We start from the raw sequence: 19,118 nt of genomic DNA, 5'->3' as shown, positions 1-19,118 counted from the left end.
CCAGAGAAAGGTAAGGTCATCGTAGAATACTGGGTGAGTGGTATATGGTGCTTCCAGCAAAAAGCAAAGTGCATGTTTGTGGCCAAATAGGATACAAATGTAGATGTTTGCTAAAGGTAACATTGGTAATGCCCCAACCATATACAAATTCAGAGAAAGACACGGGGCCTTTCAGGTCATAAATACTCCATCGACCATGAACACCAACTCACTGCTTTGCTCCCTTTTTACATCAGTTTTTAAAAAACATTTCCTTTTGTGACTTATGGTAATATTTTTGTGTTCCGCAGGAATCTGTTCTTGAACCCCTCTTCTTTGTGATCATTATAAATGACCTGGATGTGGGGGTAGAAGGGTGGGTTAGTAAGTTTGCTGATGACACAAAGGCTGGGGGTGTTGTGGATAGTGTGGAGGGTTGTCAGAGGTTCCAGCGGGACGTTGATAGGGCACAGAAGTGGAAGATGGAGTTCATTTCAGTTGGTCAAATTTGAAGACAGAATATAAAATTAATGTAAGACTCTTGGCAGTGTGGAGGATCAGAGAGATCTTTGGGTCCGTGACCATAGGACGCTCAAAGCTGCTGCGTGTGCTGTGATGGCCTTCATCTACCATAGGATTGAGTTCAAGACCCGCGAGGTAATGTTGCCTCTAGTTAGAACCCACTTTTGGAGTATTGTGTTCCGTTCTAGTCGCCTCACTACAGGAAGAATGTGGGTACTGTAGAGTGAGTGTAGAGGAGATCTACAAGGATTGGATTGGGAGCATACCTTGTGAGAATAGCTTGAGTGAATTTGGCCTATTTTGCTTGGAGTGATGGAGGTTCAGAGGAGAGGGATTGATCGTGGGGATAGCCAGAGGCTTTTTCCCAGAGCCGAAATGGCTAACTCAGGCATAGTTTTAGCATGGAAGCAGGTACAAGGGGGATGTAAGAGGTAAGTTTTTTACATAGAGAGTGGTGAGTGCATGGAATGCACTGCCAGCGATGGTGGTGGAGGCGGATATAATAGGATTCTTTAAGAGACTCTTAGATAGGTACGTGCAGTTTAGAAAAACAGATGGCTATGCGATAGAGTAATTCCAGGTAGTTTCTAGAGTAGGTTACACGGTCGGCACATCGTGGGCCAAAGGGCCTGTAATGTGCTGTAGACTTCTATGTTCTGTGTGTTTCAGTGTACTGCAAAACAACCTCACAATTTCACAACAGTAACAGATCACAAACAGGCCAGGGGAATGCATGCAAAGCAAATGTGTAAAAAGCTCTTTTGTTTTACCACAGCACTAATGAACCAATTAGAGCAGAGATGAGGAGGAATTTCTTTAGAGGGTGGTGAATCTGTGGGACTCGTAGCCACAGTTGGCTGTGGAGATCAGGCCATTGGGTATATAAGGAAGAGGTTGATAGATTCTTGATTAATCAAAACATCAAAGTTTATAGGGGAAATAAGGTTATAGGTCATGATGGAATGGAAAAGCACCCCTGAATTCTGCTGCTACCTCATGTGGGCCAAAAGGTCTGTTCTGTGCTGTAATGTTCTCTCAGAGTTAACCTGTCACCAATTTTTAAAAAATAGAACAAGCGGGTGTGGGAACAAGTTATCTGTGGATCTTAGTAGGAAAGAAAATGTGTCTCTCTGGTTCATTGCTTTCAAACAGGGTTGGAATGTGCCATTTGATATCACCTTTGTGTAGGCTGAACAATACTGCAATATGCCCTCAGCATTTCATCTCAAGTACTGACAGCCAGCTCTTTGGCGGAAAGGTTTACCTAACTTGTATAAAAGTAGCAATACATGCCCATCGGCACACAATATCACACCAACCTTTTTGCCAATCTAACCCTTTCCTTCTAGGCAGCCCTCCATTCTTCTATCATCTGTTTCATAGAATATAGAATAGTACAGCACAGTACAGGCCCTTCGGCCCACAATGTTGTGCCGACCCTTAAACCCTGCCTCCCATCTATCCCCCCCGCCTTAAATTCCTCCATATACCTGTCTAATAGTTTCACTAGTGTATTTGCCTCCATCACTGACTCAGGCAGTGCATTCCACGCACCAACCACTCTGAGTGAAAAGCCTTCCTCTAATATCCCCCTTGAACTTCCCTCCCCTTACCTTAAAGCCATGTCCTCATGTATTGAGCAGTGGTGCCCTGGGGAAGAGGCACTGGCTGTCCGCTCCGTCTATTCCTCTTAAAATTTCTATTTAATTTCTACTTTCTATTTCTTAAAGTTCCTATTAGCTTGAATAAAACAGGCAGGCAAAAGCAGTTTGCAGAGTTATTGTTAGAGTAGAGTTTGCTCTTCTCTCTGTTCTCACTGTGCCTCTTCCTCTCTGTAGCTCTTGTAACACTTTATAAAGTGTGGTAGGTGAAAGTTAGGGTGAAAATGCAGGCGACTGGCATTGAGCGCCAATAAATCACCCATGACAGAATAGCAGAGCGGACATGATGTGTCGCCTCCTGTGTATACCTCATTCTTGACTTTAGAGATCGCCCAAAAATCTTCATGAAAATCTGCTGGTTAGATTGCGTGACCTTGGCTTGCTGAGGGGACCGGGCCCACAGTCCTTGGAGCCGCCTGATGCCGGTGGCCGGAGGTGGGGCCGTCTTAGCGGTGTGCGAGGAAGCAAGGTGAGCGGGCAGGAGTCCGTGCCAGGAAAAAACAAGCCCTAGCTGGCCGGCTCTCCCATCCACTCTGCTCTCCAATGGACATTAAATTGGACTAACCTGTGGCAACAAAATACTCGGTGGGAGTAAAGAAACGGTCTGAATCCCAGACGCCGCCAATCAGCTGTTAATTTATGTAAGATTCCCCCCCCCTCCCCCCAAAGCCATTAGACTATCAACTTACTGACCTCTGCTGTGCCTATTGTCTTGTTTATTATTTATTGTAATGCCTGCACTGTTCTGTGTACTTCATGCAGTCCTGGGTTAGTCTGTAGTCTAGTGTAGTTTTTGTGTTGTTTTACATAGTTCAGTGTAGTTTTTGTATTGTTTACGTAGCACTATGGTCCTGAAAAGTGTTGTCTCATTTTTACTGTATACTGTATCAACAGTTATGGTCAAAATGACAGTAAAAAGTGACTTGAAGAATGTTTGTATCACAAAAGCTACTAAGTCATTAGGTATTCCTTACTGAAGATGACAATGCCATTGGGGCAAAATGGCTAGAGCCTCAATTCCTTTATAGGTTGTTAAAAGCCTGCAATATGAATTGTATTGTTTACAGACCCTAACAGATCCTTCTAGCCCATCGAGTCTTCACCGTGTGACCAATTAACTTGCTAACCAGTATGTCATAATGTGGGGGAAGACCAGGGTGAATGTAAAAACAGCGGCACCATTCAGCAAGCAACTCAAAACTTCTGCAAAACTGTAATTGAATCTTTCCAGCTCCTGACGCTGGTTAGAAGACCTGGTGGCAGAAACAATTTTTGATCAGTAATAGATGTCTTGTTAGTTCCTTACCCTTTTGCCCTGCTGAGTTCCCACATTCCCCCATACAACAGTCGGCTGCTGTATAACTGAGGCAGGTACCCATAGCAACTAACCAAATTCACACAAGCAGAGTTGATTTCACTCAGAGGTCTTTTGAACTGAACTGCACTATTTAGCTATTGAAGACTGTGTAAAGAAGCAAAGCTTAGATTACACAACACCTAATCATATCTCTTACAAATTCCTTAAGATATTCCATGCACAATTAATTGCTCTGAAGGGATTGGGCACTAGGATAATTCTCTTCAAACCCAGCCAGTTCTGTTGGAACTGTTGTTGAGCTTCTCTAGTGAGCATTAATTACTTTCCTTTCAAAGTCTCTGTCCTTTCCAGAGGGATTTTTAAAATCAGTAGGCACAGAATCAGCAAGCAGTACTGTCTCCATCCGTTCATGAAGGACGCCACTCACCCAGCTCACCAACAGTTTGTCCCACCCTCGTCAGGGAAGAAGCTATGCGGCATCCAACACCCCCACCCATTATTGAGCCCACCACCACCTCAGCCCCTCGGCACCATTTATTCCCCTATGGACTCCCACGTTACCCTGACACTCGTACCACACTGACTTTCACTGTCCTACTGTATTTTCGTGTGCCCTCCTTCTGCCGAGAGGAATTCGGCTTGCCACTTTATCACTTTATCAGTTATGTGCAGATAACTCCTGTACCTAGTCTCATTTAATGTACATACAATCAGTGTGTGTGTATGAGCTAATCAATAAAATGGTTGAATCGTTTTTTGTTGCGTGCAGTGCTCTGACCAACACAACACGGTAAATTCCTAACACATCTAAATGTATATGGCGAATAAAGTTGATAATTGATCTGTATTCGAACTGTTAATGACTTTTTGTGAAATATTCCAATCTTCTTTGGTAACCAGAGGTTAGCTATGAGAATTCCAAAAATTTCTTCAGTTACGGTGCCTGCACCTTCCTCGACTTCATGAGGCCCAAATGCACCATAGGACTCTTATTACCGAGTCAGCATGGATTTATGAAGGGAAAATCATGCTTGACTAATCTTCTGGAGTTTTTTGAGGATGTAACTATGAAAATGGACAAGGGAGAGCCAGTGGATGTAGTGTACCTGAACTTCCAGAAAGCTTTTGATAAAGTCCCACATAGGAGATTAGTGGGCAAAATTAGGGCACATGGTATTGGGGGCAGAGTGCTGACATGGATTGAAAATTGGCTGGCTGACAGGAAACAAAGAGTAGTGATTAACGGATCCCTTTCGGAATGGCAGGCTGTGACCAGTGGGGTACCGCAAGGTTCGGTGCTGGGACCGCAGCTGTTTACAATATACATTAATGATTTAGATGAAGGGATTAAAAGTAACATTAGCAAATTTGCTGATGCCACAAAGGGGAAGTACAACGAGATCTAGGTGTTTTTGTACAACAGTCAATGAAAGTAAGCATGCAGGTACAGCAGGCAGTGAAGAAAGCTAATGGCATGCTGGCTTTTATAACAAGAGGAATTAAGTATAGGAGTAAAGAGGTCTTTCTGCAGCTGTACAGGACCCTGGTGAGACCCCACCTGGAGTATTGTGTGCAGTTTTGGTCTCCAAATTTGAGGGAGGACATTCTTGCTATTGAGGGAATGCAGCGTAGGTTCACAAGGTTAATTCCCGGAATAGCAGGGCTGTCATAGGTTGAAAGATAGCGGGGTCAAGGGATATGGGGAGAGGGCAGGAATGGGTTACTGGTTGTATATGATCAGCCATGATCACAGTGAATGGCGGTGCTGGCTAGAAGGGCCGAATGGCCTACACTTGCACCTACTGTCTATTGTCTATTACCCAGACCATTCAGACACCCTCCTTGCTATCTGATCTCCTGCTGGTTTTTGAACAGGTCACAACAATTGCACATCTACTTAGACACAGAGTCAGTCAGTCAGTCTCTCTCTCTCTCTCTCTCACACACACACTCACACTCACTCTCACACTCTTTCTCACACTCACACTCTTTCTCTCTCTCTCTCTCTCTCACTCTCACTCTCTCTCTCACTCTCTCACACAGAGCTATTATTCATGTCAGTTTTGGATTATGAAGTCATTTGGACCTTCAATGTCATGAGGATTATTAAAACTGTATTTAACATTTCCACCTCTCATGGAAATTGCTTCAACTATTGTTAGGAAGTGGATTTTAAATGATCCAAGCTTCCTGACAGATAAAAATGGAAATAGTTTAGAGCTAATTATTTTGGTAGTTCTAATTAGTCCTTTTTTATGATTGATTGGTTTTATCTGAAGTAACGAAATGTGCCTGTCACCTCGAATGTACCCAACATGTGAGACTTTGCCACATTCACTTCCCAATTGAACGGCAAAACTCTCCTCAGCACCGCACAGATGGAGTGTAGCAACTTGCAATAGACTGGCCTACGGGCACGCAAAATAGTTAGAGAATGCATGATAGATCAATGTGGTATTTCCTGCCAGACCTTGTCAATTGCCAGGGAGTGGACATTTTTCCCACTGGTACTGTAATTATTTACCAAGCTGGGCAATGGGCCAATTCAACAAGAATTGGGTCAATGTCATCTGGGCTTTACTATCTTGACTGTATTGGGGAGGGGGAGTGGCAAAAATTACAGCATTTCTCAGGAATTTTCCACTAACGAAGTTCGGATGTGGTAGCAGGGTGGTGGGGAAGAGCGTACTGAGCTCTCTTTGTTCATAGGCGAGGCCCCCGCTTACATTCCTTAGAGTCACGCTTGCTGTGCTCTGTTTTTACACTCTTGAACAGAGCAGATTTCTCCACTGTTTGTCTTCATAATGCAGCTTCATTTGCTTTGCTCTATCAGGTATTTTAGCTGGTTCATCCCACTGATTTTCTAGTTGGACCATTCATTTTGAATTTAGGAATTCCTCTCAATGGGAAAGTAAACATTACGGAGCATGTCCCTCAGGTTCTTGTGTTTTGTTAGTGTCTGACTGGTTACATGGAGTCAGAAGCGCAGGGTCATAGGCAGCTCCAGCTGAGAACAGGAGGGCCAACCATCAAAGGGCTTTTACCCACACAGGGAGAAAGTAAACGCTGGCGCAGTGCCAGGACTTGTGCATTCAACACTCTCTTAGTGCTTTTAATTAGAAAAGCCAAGGACGGTAAAGGCTGATGTGGGGGTGGTGTAGATTCAGGGTCCTCTGGAAATAGAGCAACCTATAATCTGATGGTTTCTCAGTAGTGTTAAATGTCTGCTGCACTGTGAAGCTGCCTGAATCTAGCTATCTGGGACAACTTTCTCACCAGAGAAGAATGTGAAGAATGCGCCATTTAATCAGACTATCTTCAGCTCTTTAATCTGCTATTTATTGGCAGCCAGTATGATTGCTCTTATCTGTTCATCCTTCAGTCTCCTTCACTGCCCTCAAACATGAGAACTTACTGAGTGAAAGAACCCATTATTTACAAAGCAACATTTACACTTGATATCGTGTTATTTAACCTGGTCTCATACCATCACTGAGCAGACAAATTTGTGGAAAAGTGACCTCTGTAAATGCTTCATTTTCTGTCACCGCAGGAATTTAAGCAAATTAGCAAAATGTCATTCATTAAAGGGTTTAACTCCTGATTGCTGTGTTCTGATGAAGGGTATCAGCTTGAAACATCATCTGCTTGTTAGCCTGACCTGCTGAGTTCCTCACAAACAAGAGAAAATCTGCAGATGTTGGAAATCCATGCAACACACACAAAATGCTAGAGGAACCCTGCAGGCCAGGCAGCATCTATGGAAAATAGTAAACAGTCAATGCTTTGGGCTGAGATGTTGACAGCACTCTTCTATAGATGTTGCCTGGTCTGCTGAGTTCCTCCAGCATTGTGTGGGTGTTACCCTGAATTTCCAGCATCTGCAGAATTTCTTGCTGTGAAGACTTGTTATGTTTTGATTTACATTCCTTGATCTGTTTAGTTTCTACCCACTGAGTCACTGCATTTGAAAAAGCAAGCATGTCAAACTGTCCAGCACAAGCCAGCAGGGCACCTCAAAGACTCCCTGCTTGCCCGCCCTGAAAAGTACTCTTTCATCATACTCCGTGTCGTAAGATGTAGGTGAATCATGGTCTTTAACCATTATTGTTCCTGGCAATTTCTTCTACACAAGTGGCTTGCCATTGCCTCCTGGACAGTGCCTTTACAAGACAGGTGACCCCCCCCCCCCCCCCCCCCCCGTAATTATCAATACTCTTCTGAGATTGCCTCTGGTGCCTGTGGTCGCAGAAGTCGGGCTTGTGATCTGCACTGGCTGCTCATACGACCATCCACCGCCTGCTCACTTGGCTTCACCTGACCCTGATCGGGAGGCTAAGAAGGTGCTAGAACTTTGGTAATGATATCTTGCCCCCTTGCCCCTTTTGGGGAAATTTACTGTATTCTCAGACTGCCAATAATTCTGAGACCCCAGAGAAATAGAAAACAAGAGGGACAAGGAAAGTAAAATCTCAGTCTTAGAAGATTTTATAAAAGATTTTTTTTTGAGATGGCAAATGTTCAGCACATGACTGAAGAAAAGCTGTGGACATCATGGAAATCATCTCCTCCATGGACTCTGTCAATACTTCTCGCTACCTCAGCAAAGCAGCCAGCATTCACTCACCCCAGGCACTCACATCAAGCAGAAAATATGGAAGCATCTCCCACCAGACTCAAGGACAGCTTCTACCCCATTGTTGTAAGAATATTAAATAGCTCCCCAGCACATTAAAACCTCAATATGACCTTGCACCTTATTCCCTGCCTGCACTACATTTTTTCCCTGATATTGTTTTACCTTGGTCTACCTTGATGTTGTGGCGACCCATTTCCTGGCACATCCGAACCGGCTCACAATTAGATAGCCTACGGGGGTTTGCGAGCACAAGGCTTTGGAGCCTCTGCGCCACGGGGGGCAGGTTGAGAGAGGCTTAAAAGTGAGACTGAAGATTTCGAATAAAGTTTTTCCTTCGACTGCAGTTACCGACTCCGTGTTGTAATTTTAGTGCTGCATGTAGCACACCACTACAATGTACTGTGTAATGAACAATATGTAAGAAGTTTTTCACTGTCTCTCAGTACATGTGATCCTAACCCAATCCCAATTCCAATCTAATATGTTCAGCTGGAAAATACCTCCCACACCAAAATCTGTTCTGAGCAAATCTGGGAAGAGAAATTAAAATGAACTCATTGTCTTCATCCCTCAGATTTAAAATAGGTACAAACGAGAGGTGAGGTGCCTGTGCCAAGTTTCTTAACACCTTATTGAGGTCACATCAATAACTCAACTCCAGTATTACTCACTAGGCTGACACTACTCCATAGTAGACTTTATTTTTTCCATGAAAAAATATCTACTTGTAGGATAAATTGATAAGGGCTTTAAATAGAATTAATTTGTTGCTTTGATTTTCCCAGGCTGCTGTCTGTGCTCTGGCAGCCGGAAGATCACATGTTTTATGGGGTCGATTACTTTCAATAGTCACATAGTTGTTTTGGATACCGAAAGCATTTTCTCAGGGTTTCAAATATCAATGCTTGACACCTTTTGGCAACGTAACATAGCAGGATGCTAATTTTGCAGGGGAGATGATCACGTGCTCAGTGTTTTGTTACAGTGTTTTGCTCAGCGTGAAATGTTAATTGTCCATCTCAGCAGAGATTTAGAGACCATAAGACATAAGAGCAATCAGTCCATCGAGTCCATACTATCCCTCTGAATCAAAAGATGCTTGTGCTCTACAGACATTTTGAAAAGGAGGGTTTGGAAATGCCCCCTTAGTCACGCAGAGGAACCTCAACATTTTATTGGAAACAGTGAATAGTTAAGAAAATAAATTCAAAACCCCACCTTCCCTTAAATCAGAGGTTCCAAACCTAGGATGCACGGACCCTTTGAGTAATGATAGTGGTCCATGGCATAATCAAGGTTGGAGCCCCTGGCTTAAATGCTGTGATAGTGTACGGGCGGCCACCGGCCAGCTGGACTGAGCTCAAGGCTCGATTCATGCGAAAATTATTAAGGGATTGGACACACTGGAGGCAGGAAGCATGTTCCTGCTGATGGGTGAGTCCAGAACTAGAGGCCACAGTTTAAGAATAAGGGGTAGGCCATTTAGAACAGAGATGCGAAAAAACATTTTCACCCAGAGAGTGGTGGATATGTGGAATGCTCTGCCCCAGAAGGCAGTGGAGGCCAAGTCTCTGGATACATTCAGAGAGAGTTAGATAGAGCTCCTATAGATTGCGGGGTCAAGGGATATGGGGTGAAGGCAGGAATGGGGTACTGATTGTGTATGATCAGTGATGCACCATCAATAACTCACACTGAGACGTAGGCGAGATATCGGCTTTTATTGACTGGAAGAAGGAACCAGGAGTGAGTGTCTATCATACAAGGTCCTGGAGACTGAGGCCGATCTTCAGGCCGCAGGTCTCCTTTATACAGGGGCCTGTGGGAGGAGCCACAGGAGCAGTCAGCAGGGGCGTGTCCCGACAGGCACATAGTTCACCACATTCACCCCCCCTTCGTTTGAAAAAGTCCTCATGTAGCGAAGGTTCTTACAAGTCAAGCCGATCAGGCGGTCGAATCTGTCGCTGCGATCTACGTAGCACCGGCTGTGACCGCATAGGTGCCGGCAACATTGGCGATTGCACAGGGGACGGGGGTTGCGCGTGTTCTTGCCCACTAGGCGCCGGTGATCCCTCATGCATGTGCGAGGCGCCTGGTATAAATGCGTACGAAACGCCCGGTATACAAGTGTCGTGAGGAGTCTGTGTAGGGCCTGGTGAGTACGGTGTCACCTCTGGTGCAGGGTTCACAGTTACCGGAGAGCCTTCAGGGTAGTGGTCTGCTGCACCTGCGGGTGCCAGGTCACGGATGGAGACCGTGTCCTCCCGCCCATCAGGCAAGACCACGTAAGCATACTGGGGGTTCGCATGGAGAAGGTGAACCCTCTCCACCAGCGGGGAGTATTTATTGCTCCTCACATGTTTCCGGAGCAGCACTGGCCCCGGGGACGTCAGCCAAACTGGTAGGGTGGTCCCAGTGACAGACTTCCTGGGAAAAGAGAATAGGCGTTCGTGAGGGGTGGCATTGGTGGACGTACATAACAGAGAGCGGATAGAGTGCAGTGCCTCAGGGAGGACCTCCTGCCATCAAGAGACCGGCAACCCTTTGGACTTAAGGGCTAAAAGTGTGGCCTTCCACACTGTGGCATTCTCCCGCTCTACCTGGCCATTACCCCGGGGATTATAACTCGTGGTCCGACTGGTAGCAATGCCCCTAGCTAGCAAGTACTGGCGCAGCTCCTCACTCATAAAGGAGGACCCTCTATCACTGTGGATATAGCAGGGATACCCGAACAGAGTGAAGAGCTGGCGCAGGGCTTTTATGACGGACGTGGCAGTGGTGTCGGGGCAGGGGATGGCAAAGGGGAACCGTGAGAACTCGTCAATAACACTGAGAAAATAGACATTGCGGTCAGTGGAGGGAAGGGGGCCCTTAAAGTCAACACTCAGGCGTTCAAAAGGGCGGGTGGCCTTGACAAGTTGTGCCGTGTCAGGACAGTAGAAGTGCGGTTTGCACTCGGCACAAATTTGGCAGTCCCTGGTCATCGTCCTGATGTCCTCCAGGGAGTACGGCAGGTTCCGAGCTTTCACAAAATGGTAAAATCGGGTGACCCCCGGATGGCAAAGTTGTGCATGAAGGGCGTACAGCTGGTCGAGCTGTGTGCTAGCACATGTTCCCCGGGATAGGGCATCAGGGGGCTCATTGAGTCTGCCAGGCCGGTACAGGATATCATAGGTGTAGGTGGAGAGTTCTATCCTCCACCGCAAAATCTTATCATTTTTGATCTTGCCCCGCTGTTGGTTGCTGAACAGGAACGCAACCGAGCGCTGGTCGGTCAGCACAGTGAATCTTTTGCCAGCAAGATAGTGCCTCCAGTGCCTAACAGCCTCCACTATGGCCTGGGCTTCTTTCTCCACCGCGGAGTGCCGAATTTCAGAGCCTTGGAGGGTGCGAGAAAAGAATGCTACTGGTCTGCCTTCCTGATTAAGGGTAGCAGCCAGAGCGAAATCGGAGGCATCACACTCCACTTGGAAGGGAGCGGTCTCGTCCACTGCATGCATCGTAGCTTTGGCAATGTCCGCTTTAATGCAGTTGAAGGCCGCGCAGGCCTCAGCAGAGAGGGGAAACGAGGTAGACTTGACCAGGGGGCGAGCCTTGTCTGCGTAATGGGGGACCCATTGGGCATAATAGGAAAAAAACCCCAGGCACCGTCTGAGGGCCTTGAGAGTGGTGGGAAGAGGGAGCTCTAACAGGGGGCGCATACGTTCGGGATCAGGCCCAATAACCCCGTTTTCCACGACATACCCAAGTATAGCAAGGCGGGTGGTACCAAAAACACACTTGTCCCTGTTATAAGTAAGGTTCAGAGCTGCGGCCACTTGGAGAAACCGTTGGAGGTTGGCATCGTGATCTGGCCTGTCATGACCACAGATGGTGATGTTATCCAGATAGGGAAATGTGGCCTGCAGTTGGTACTGGTCCACCATCCGGTCCATTTCCCTCTGGAAGACAGAGACACCATTCGTGACACCGAAAGGGACGCGCAGGAAGTGATAGAGCCGGCCGCCCGCCTCGAAGGCGGTGTAGGGGCGGTCCTCTGGGCAGATGGGGAGCTGGTGATAAGCGGATTTCAGATCTATTGTCGAGTACACCTTATACTGAGCAATCTGGTTGACCATATCCGCGATGCGGGGTAGGGGGTATGCGTCAAGCTGCGTAAACCTATTGATGGTTTGACTATAGTCCACCACCATCCTATTTTTCTGCCCAGTCCGAACAACAACCACCTGGGCCCTCCAAGGGCTTGTGCTCGGCTCAATGATCCCCTCCCTGAGCAGCCGCTGCACCTCCGACTGAATGAAGGCCCGGTCCCCCGCGCTGTACCTCCTGCTTTTGGTTGCCACAGGTTTACAGTCGGGGGTCAGGTTGGCGAACAGCGGTGGGGGAGGGATCTTGAGAGTGGAGAGGCTGCAAGTGTCGGTAGCGCAGCTGTTGGCCTGGTTCTGGATGGGATGTGTGTGTCCGTGTGTGTGTGTGGTCAGTAGCGGGGTATGTGAAGAAGTCCCACAAAACTGAGGATTCTTGACAGTGAGTGGTGGGAGGGGCCCGTCGTATACCATAGTCACACTTTCGAGATGGCTCTGGAAGTCCAGCCCCAATAGCACAGGTGCACACAGATTAGGCATGACCAGCAGTTCAAAGTCCCGATATACTGTGCCTTGCACCACCAAAGTCGCTACACAACCCGCCCGGATGTCTGCGGACTGCGACCCAGAGGCCAAATGGAACCTCCGACTGACCGGCCGCGTTGCAAGTCCGCAGCGTTGCACTGTGTCCGGGTGAATAAAACTCCCAGTGCTGCCCGTGTCAAACAGGCATCCAGTCCAATGCCCCTCCACCTGGATGTCCATCATGGATCTTGCAAGCTGGTGTGGGGCGCTTTGGTCGAGAGTCACAGTGGCCAGAGTTGGATCGCCGTCGGGGTACCCGGTCAGCATCGGAGGGTCGGGGGCGGGGCATGCTGACGCCGACAAAGATGGCCGCTCACATCCGGGGTACCCGGTAAGCATCGGAGGGTCGGGGGCGGGGCATGCTGACGCCGACAAAGATGGCCGCCCACATCCCGGCATGCAAGATGGCGGCCCCCACGTTTCACCCGCAGCGCTGCACTCCGCTCGAGGTTGAGACTTACAGACCTTGGCGAAGTGGCCCCGCTTTCCGCAGCTGGAGCAGGTCGCTTCTCGCGCTGGACAGCGTTGTCGAGGATGTTTCTTTTGGCCACAGAAATAACAAAGCACGAGTTTCTTACGGGCCACAGCCGTGGTCTGGGTCGGGGAGCTCGTGGAATCGCGACTGGCGGCGGCGTTGGCGAATTCGCTCCCGGGAGCCGGCGGTGGCGGGGTCTGAGGCGTCCACGAAACCGGCGGGGAATCGCGCGACTGGACAGCGTCGGCGTTATGCCGCGCAGCTTCTAGAGCGTTGGCCTTCTCTATCGCCGAGCTTAAGGTAAGATCCGAGTTCTCCAGCAGTCGCTGGCGCATGTACACTGACCTCAGTCCCGTCACAAAGGCGTCTCGCACCAGCAGCTCCGCATGCTGTTCTGCCGTGAGCGTCTTGCAGTCACAAGCTCGGACGAGTGTCTGTAGTGCTCGGAGAAACTCAGCGCACGATTCGCCAGGCCGCTGTTGCCGGGTAGCTAAGCGATGTCTTGCGTAGACGGTGTTCACCGGCCGCAGGTACTGTCGTTTGAGGGCGTCCAGTGCCCCTTCGTAGGTCGGCAGGTCCCGGATAAAGGAGTAAACTTTGGAGGAGACCCTCGAGAGTAGGATTCTGTGCATAACGGCGGGTTCAGTCGCACGAAGCTCCGCCAAGTACGATTGGAAGCATGCAAGCCAGTGTTCAAAAGCGAGAGCTGCGTCAGGGTCTTGAGGGTCCAAATCCAACCGGTCCGGACGCAAAACGGGTTCCATGTTTTAAAACTTCCAGTCAATAAAATTGATGCACCATCAATAACTCACACTGAGACGTAGGCGAGATATCGGCTTTTATTGACTGGAAGAAGGAACCAGGAGTGAGTGTCTATCATACAAGGTCCTGGAGACTGAGGCCGATCTTCAGGCCGCAGGTCTCCTTTATACAGGGGCCTGTGGGAGGAGCCACAGGAGCAGTCAGCAGGGGCGTGTCCCGACAGGCACATAGTTCACCACAATCAGCCATGATCACAGTGAATGGCGGTGCTGGCTAGAAGGGCCGAATGGCCTACTCCTGCACCTACTGTCTATTGTCTATTGATTCACATCCAGGGTCACTATAGAAGGGCCATTGATTCTCTACTCATCCATTCAAAGCTTGAGGAATGTAGCACGGCACCAGTCTGTTAGCTTGGAATTGGTTTATTTGTTCATTTTATTGTACCACGGTCTATTGAATCGTCTGCTAATGGTACAGAAGCAGTCCTCGAGTCTGCTGGTTTGATTGACAGACATTAAATTACTTCAGTGTTTGGATTCATTTTGGACTCCGCATTCTGTAGCATTTCAGTATCATCTTACCTGTTCTTCACCTAATATTAGCATTCTTCAGAATGCTCTAGTCTCACTGGTGATGTACACCATCGAGGTTGCACTTATTCCCACAAACTGAGGACAAGGATTCTCTTTTGGTAATATGGCGTAAGTGATTGCTGACCATGTTGACCAGGTATACCTACCCTGCTGTTTGTTTTACCATGGCCTGCTTTATCGTCCACTTCAGGACTGACCCAGAGCATTGACGCGGGCTCATATGGTGCAGTCACTCGAGCGGTCAGGGACACGAGGACAGGACCTGGCTTGTGATGAGAAACCTCAGCTTTTGCTCCCCCACAAGAAGGCAATAAGTAATGAACAACCTTGCATTGGCTTGTTGTAACTACCTGTGAGCCTTTCAAAGACCTTCATTCAGTGTCAGCTTCTTGTCCAGGAGGTTGTTTTTGTTTGGGTACATCCTGGTAACAAACCCATGGGCTGTCTGCCATGAGGCGTGTTTCTTTTCATGTCACTTGCATCTCCGTGTTTCCTCATAACATTTCGTTATTTCACCACTTCAGTGGAAAGGCAGCCTCTGTTACAGCCAAATACATGTACCACTGCTCAATAACTTGTCTGCTTCCCACAACCGCTGCTTCATCTACCCACTGCGAACCCGGGTCCATAATCCCTTGTGGTGCCACAAGTAGAAAGAGTCATAAACTGAGCTTTCAGCATATTGCCCTTCATAAATCAAAGCACTGAGTACAGGAGTTTAGGGTATTAGTAAAACCTAATTCAAATATTATGTGCAGTTCTGGTCACCTACCCACAGAAAAGATGAGAATAAGTTTGACAGAGTGCAGAGAAAATTTACAAGGATGTTGCCAAGACTTGAAGACAAGCTAGAAGGGGATAGGTGAGACCAGGTGAGAAGGAAGTTAGATGGGTGGCGGTGGGGGGGGGGGGGTGGTTGAAGTGAGAAGCTGTTACATGGAAAGGGCTGGAGAAAATGATTGGCAAGGTTAAGTCAATAAAGTAAAGTAAGGTTAAATAGATGAGGACTTTATTCCCTGAAACGTAGAAGATTGAGGGAGATTTGATAGAGGTATACAAAATTATGAGGGTATAGATAGGGTCAATGCAAGCAGGCTTTTTCCACTGAGGTTGGCTGAGGCTACATCTAGAGCTCATGGGTTCAGGGTCATGAGAGTGTGGAACGAGATGCCAGCAGAATTGATAATGACTCGAGTTTGATTTCAGAGGTTGGGTTAGGTGCTTGGACAGGAGGGGCGCAGGTCGATGGGAGACTCGGTGTGGACTATATGGCTGAAGGTTCTATTCCCTGTGGCGTTCTATAACTCGGATTTATCAAGCACAGTTGCTTCAAATCAAATTTGACTTGACACAAATGACGCATTTCACACCTAACGCATTCAACGTTTTGATGTACATGTTGCAATTAAAATCAATCTTTTAATACTTAGAATTTTGAGAACCTTCATCTCTCAGCCCACACATTTTCCTGCACTTGATTCCCTTTTCCACACTGGGAGGGTTTTCACCTTACACCGGAGCCATTGTCTCCCTCTGGATCAAAATATTTGTTGTCCTTTCCTGATGTGGATTTGTCGTACCTGTCTGCAGACTTTTTGAGATGATTTTTGCATTAATAATGAGTATCGAGAGATACGGGGAACTGTTTGCTTTGCATTACTGCCCATACGGATCAGGTCATTAGAGAGTGCGCTGCGGTAGAACAATGCAGATGGTGCAGTGTCGGGAAGCAATGAAGTGTGAGGCTAAGACTCCAATCTTAGTACCTTCGAAACCTGTCCATGAGCTTGGTGGTGCGTGCTTTCAATCTACAGCCCAGTGGGAGAGGGGAGAAGTGAGACGGAACAATTGACAAAGAAGCACAATTATTTTGATAAACGCAGGAGCTAAGTGAAATGTTTATCGGATCTGGGAGCTGCTAACTTTTGTCTTAATAAAATAACAGTCAGAATTTGAATGATATAAGGGAATAAAAGTAACGTAAGTAACATAACTGACTGGTAAAATTTAAATTGATCTGTATGAGACTGTGGGCAAATGAAGCCATCTTTTTCAATTCACGGAAATACCTTGGGGCATTAACAACAGTCTGTTAAACCAGAAAACCCCCGAGTCCTCTCCTTTTCATTTCTGCTTACCCAGGAAGGTAAGAGTTGTACCTTTGCAGCAATGCTACATATAATGCCATCTTGTTTATTTACTTTACCTAGCCAATCATTTTCTCCAGCCCTTTCCATGTACCAGCTTTTCACTTCATTACCCCGCCCATCTAACTTCCTTCTCACCTGGTCTCGTCCATCCCCTTCTAGGTTGTCCTTTTTCCCCTCTTCCCTGTCTCTTATTCTCCCAGTTCTGTTGAAGGGTCATGACCTGAAACTCAACTCAGCTGCCTCCTGACCTGCTGAATTCCAATACAAATTGTGTGTGTGTGTTTCTCTGGATTTCCAGCATTTTGTGTGTGTTGCTTAGGGAAAAAGTGCAGTTTTTGCACAATCAGAAACTGCTAATGCAATATTTTGTATCAGTTTTATATCCTTGTTCAATGAGTTTTATAAACACAATCTGTGGAGCTGGAAAACGTGTTGAATACCTGAGACAGTTGCTGAAATAGAACACTATGCTAATTGATTTTGAGAGGGCCAGACATAAGCTTTATAAGACCACACTTCCAGAGCTCAACTTACTCTTCACTTGGGTTATTGGGAGCAGTTTTGGGCCCCTTATCTAGGGAAAGATGTGCTGGTATTGGAGAGAATCTAGAGGAAGTTCACTAGAATGATCCTGGGACTGAAAGAGTTAATGTATCAGACCCATTTAATGGCTCTGTACTCTCTGGAGTTTAGAAGAATGAGGGGATGAAGGGAGGATATTTCCTATAGTGGAAGTCTAGGACCGGCGGGCACAGCCTCAGAATAGAAGGATGCCCATTTAGAACAGAGATGAGGTGGAATCCATTGCCACAGGCCAAGTCGTGGGATGTATTTAAAGATTTTTGTTAATCAGGGTGTCAAAATGTTGCAGGGAAAAGGCAGGAGAATGGGGTTAAGAGGGATAATTAATCAGCCATGGTGAAATGGTGGAGCAGACTTGATGGGAGGTCTATGGAAGCAGTATTGTGAAAAGTATATAGCATTTGGTACGTTCCTCTGAGCTGCATTAACGCAAATATTTTGAATTTGCAGGTTGTCACTTTGTGGTACCGGGCACCGGAAGTCTTGCTGCAGTCAAGTTACGCAACGCCAGTTGACCTATGGAGTGTTGGCTGTATATTTGCAGAGATGTTCCGTCGTCGGTAAGTGTCCCACACTTTGTATCTATTCTAGACACAAGAACGGTCAGATATGATCTATACACGTGACCTTTCATTTTCAGGAAGAGAGAGTTCACCCTCCACCATGGAAGCCAAACATTTAGTATACTATCTACCATTTGGCTTCTGAAAGTGGACCTTTGGTGAATTTCTACCCTTCCTTAGCTAACAGTCATTAGCTCTTAGGCTAGAGATTAGATCAGATTTATTTTTATTTATAGTGGGTGTGTTGCTTTGGATTGGATTGTATAATTGTTATTTTCTTAGCAACTTAGCTTCTATGCCTTTTGTATTTTATATAACTTTATACCTGTAACTGTGTAGTATGTTTCCTAGTGGCCACAGTATGTGTGTGTATACACACACACACACACACACACACACACACGCACGCACGCACACACACACACACACACGCCACACACACACACACACACACACACACACACACACACACGCACGCACACACACACACACACACGCCACACACACACACACACGCACGCACACACACACGCACGCACGCACACACACACACGCCCCCCCCCCACACACACACACACGCACGCGCGCGCACACACACACGCGCGCACACACACACACGCACACACACGCACACACACAGTTGTTATAGAATGTATATCCAACATATCAGTCCATGGCCTTCTCTACTGCTGCAATGAGGCCACACTCAGGTTCAAGGAACAACACCTTTATATCCCATCTCATTGGCCTTGAACCTGATAGCGTGAACATAGATCTCTAGAACTTTCAGTTATTGCCTCCTCACCATTCCCATTCCCATTTCCCTCTCCCACCTTATCTCTTTATCTGCTTCTTGCTTCCCTCCCTCCACTTTCTTGCTCTAACATCACAAATTTTTTTCTCCAGTCCTGATGAAGGGTCTTGGTCCGAAATGTCAACTGTTTACTCTTTTCCATAAATACTGCTGGCTTGCTGAGTTCCTCCAGCATTTTATGTATCTGTAGTTGTTTGGTGTGTCCCCTAGTGGTGACAGTATGCATCTGCAGTGTCCACTGTGCCCCTAGTGGTGACAGAATGTATCTGCAGTTGCTTATTTAGGTGTAATGCAAGGCTTTCTTTCCTCCACCATCAACGCTGCCCTCACCCCATCCTCCTGCCACCCCGCCTCACCTTTGTCCTCACCACCCCATTGACCTCCACA

General features: G+C 47.1%; 1 protein-coding gene across 6 annotated transcripts in view; it reads left to right on the top strand.

The window, feature by feature from the left end:
- Positions 1-19,118, top strand: part of cdk6 (cyclin dependent kinase 6) — a 124,683-nt gene that overhangs the window by 81,335 nt on the left and 24,230 nt on the right. For all 6 annotated transcript variants that reach the window (XM_059944955.1, XM_059944959.1, XM_059944956.1 and 3 more), the window contains exon 5: positions 17,805-17,914. In XM_059944955.1, coding sequence (XP_059800938.1) covers positions 17,805-17,914 — 110 coding nt within the window. The remainder of the gene's footprint in view (positions 1-17,804; positions 17,915-19,118) is intronic.

This window comes from Hypanus sabinus, chromosome 20, assembly GCF_030144855.1.
Source record: "Hypanus sabinus isolate sHypSab1 chromosome 20, sHypSab1.hap1, whole genome shotgun sequence".
In the NCBI taxonomy this organism is placed as follows: domain Eukaryota; kingdom Metazoa; phylum Chordata; class Chondrichthyes; order Myliobatiformes; family Dasyatidae; genus Hypanus; species Hypanus sabinus.
Note: the sequence above shows the minus strand (reverse complement) of the source record. Positions and strands in the feature narration are given on the sequence as shown.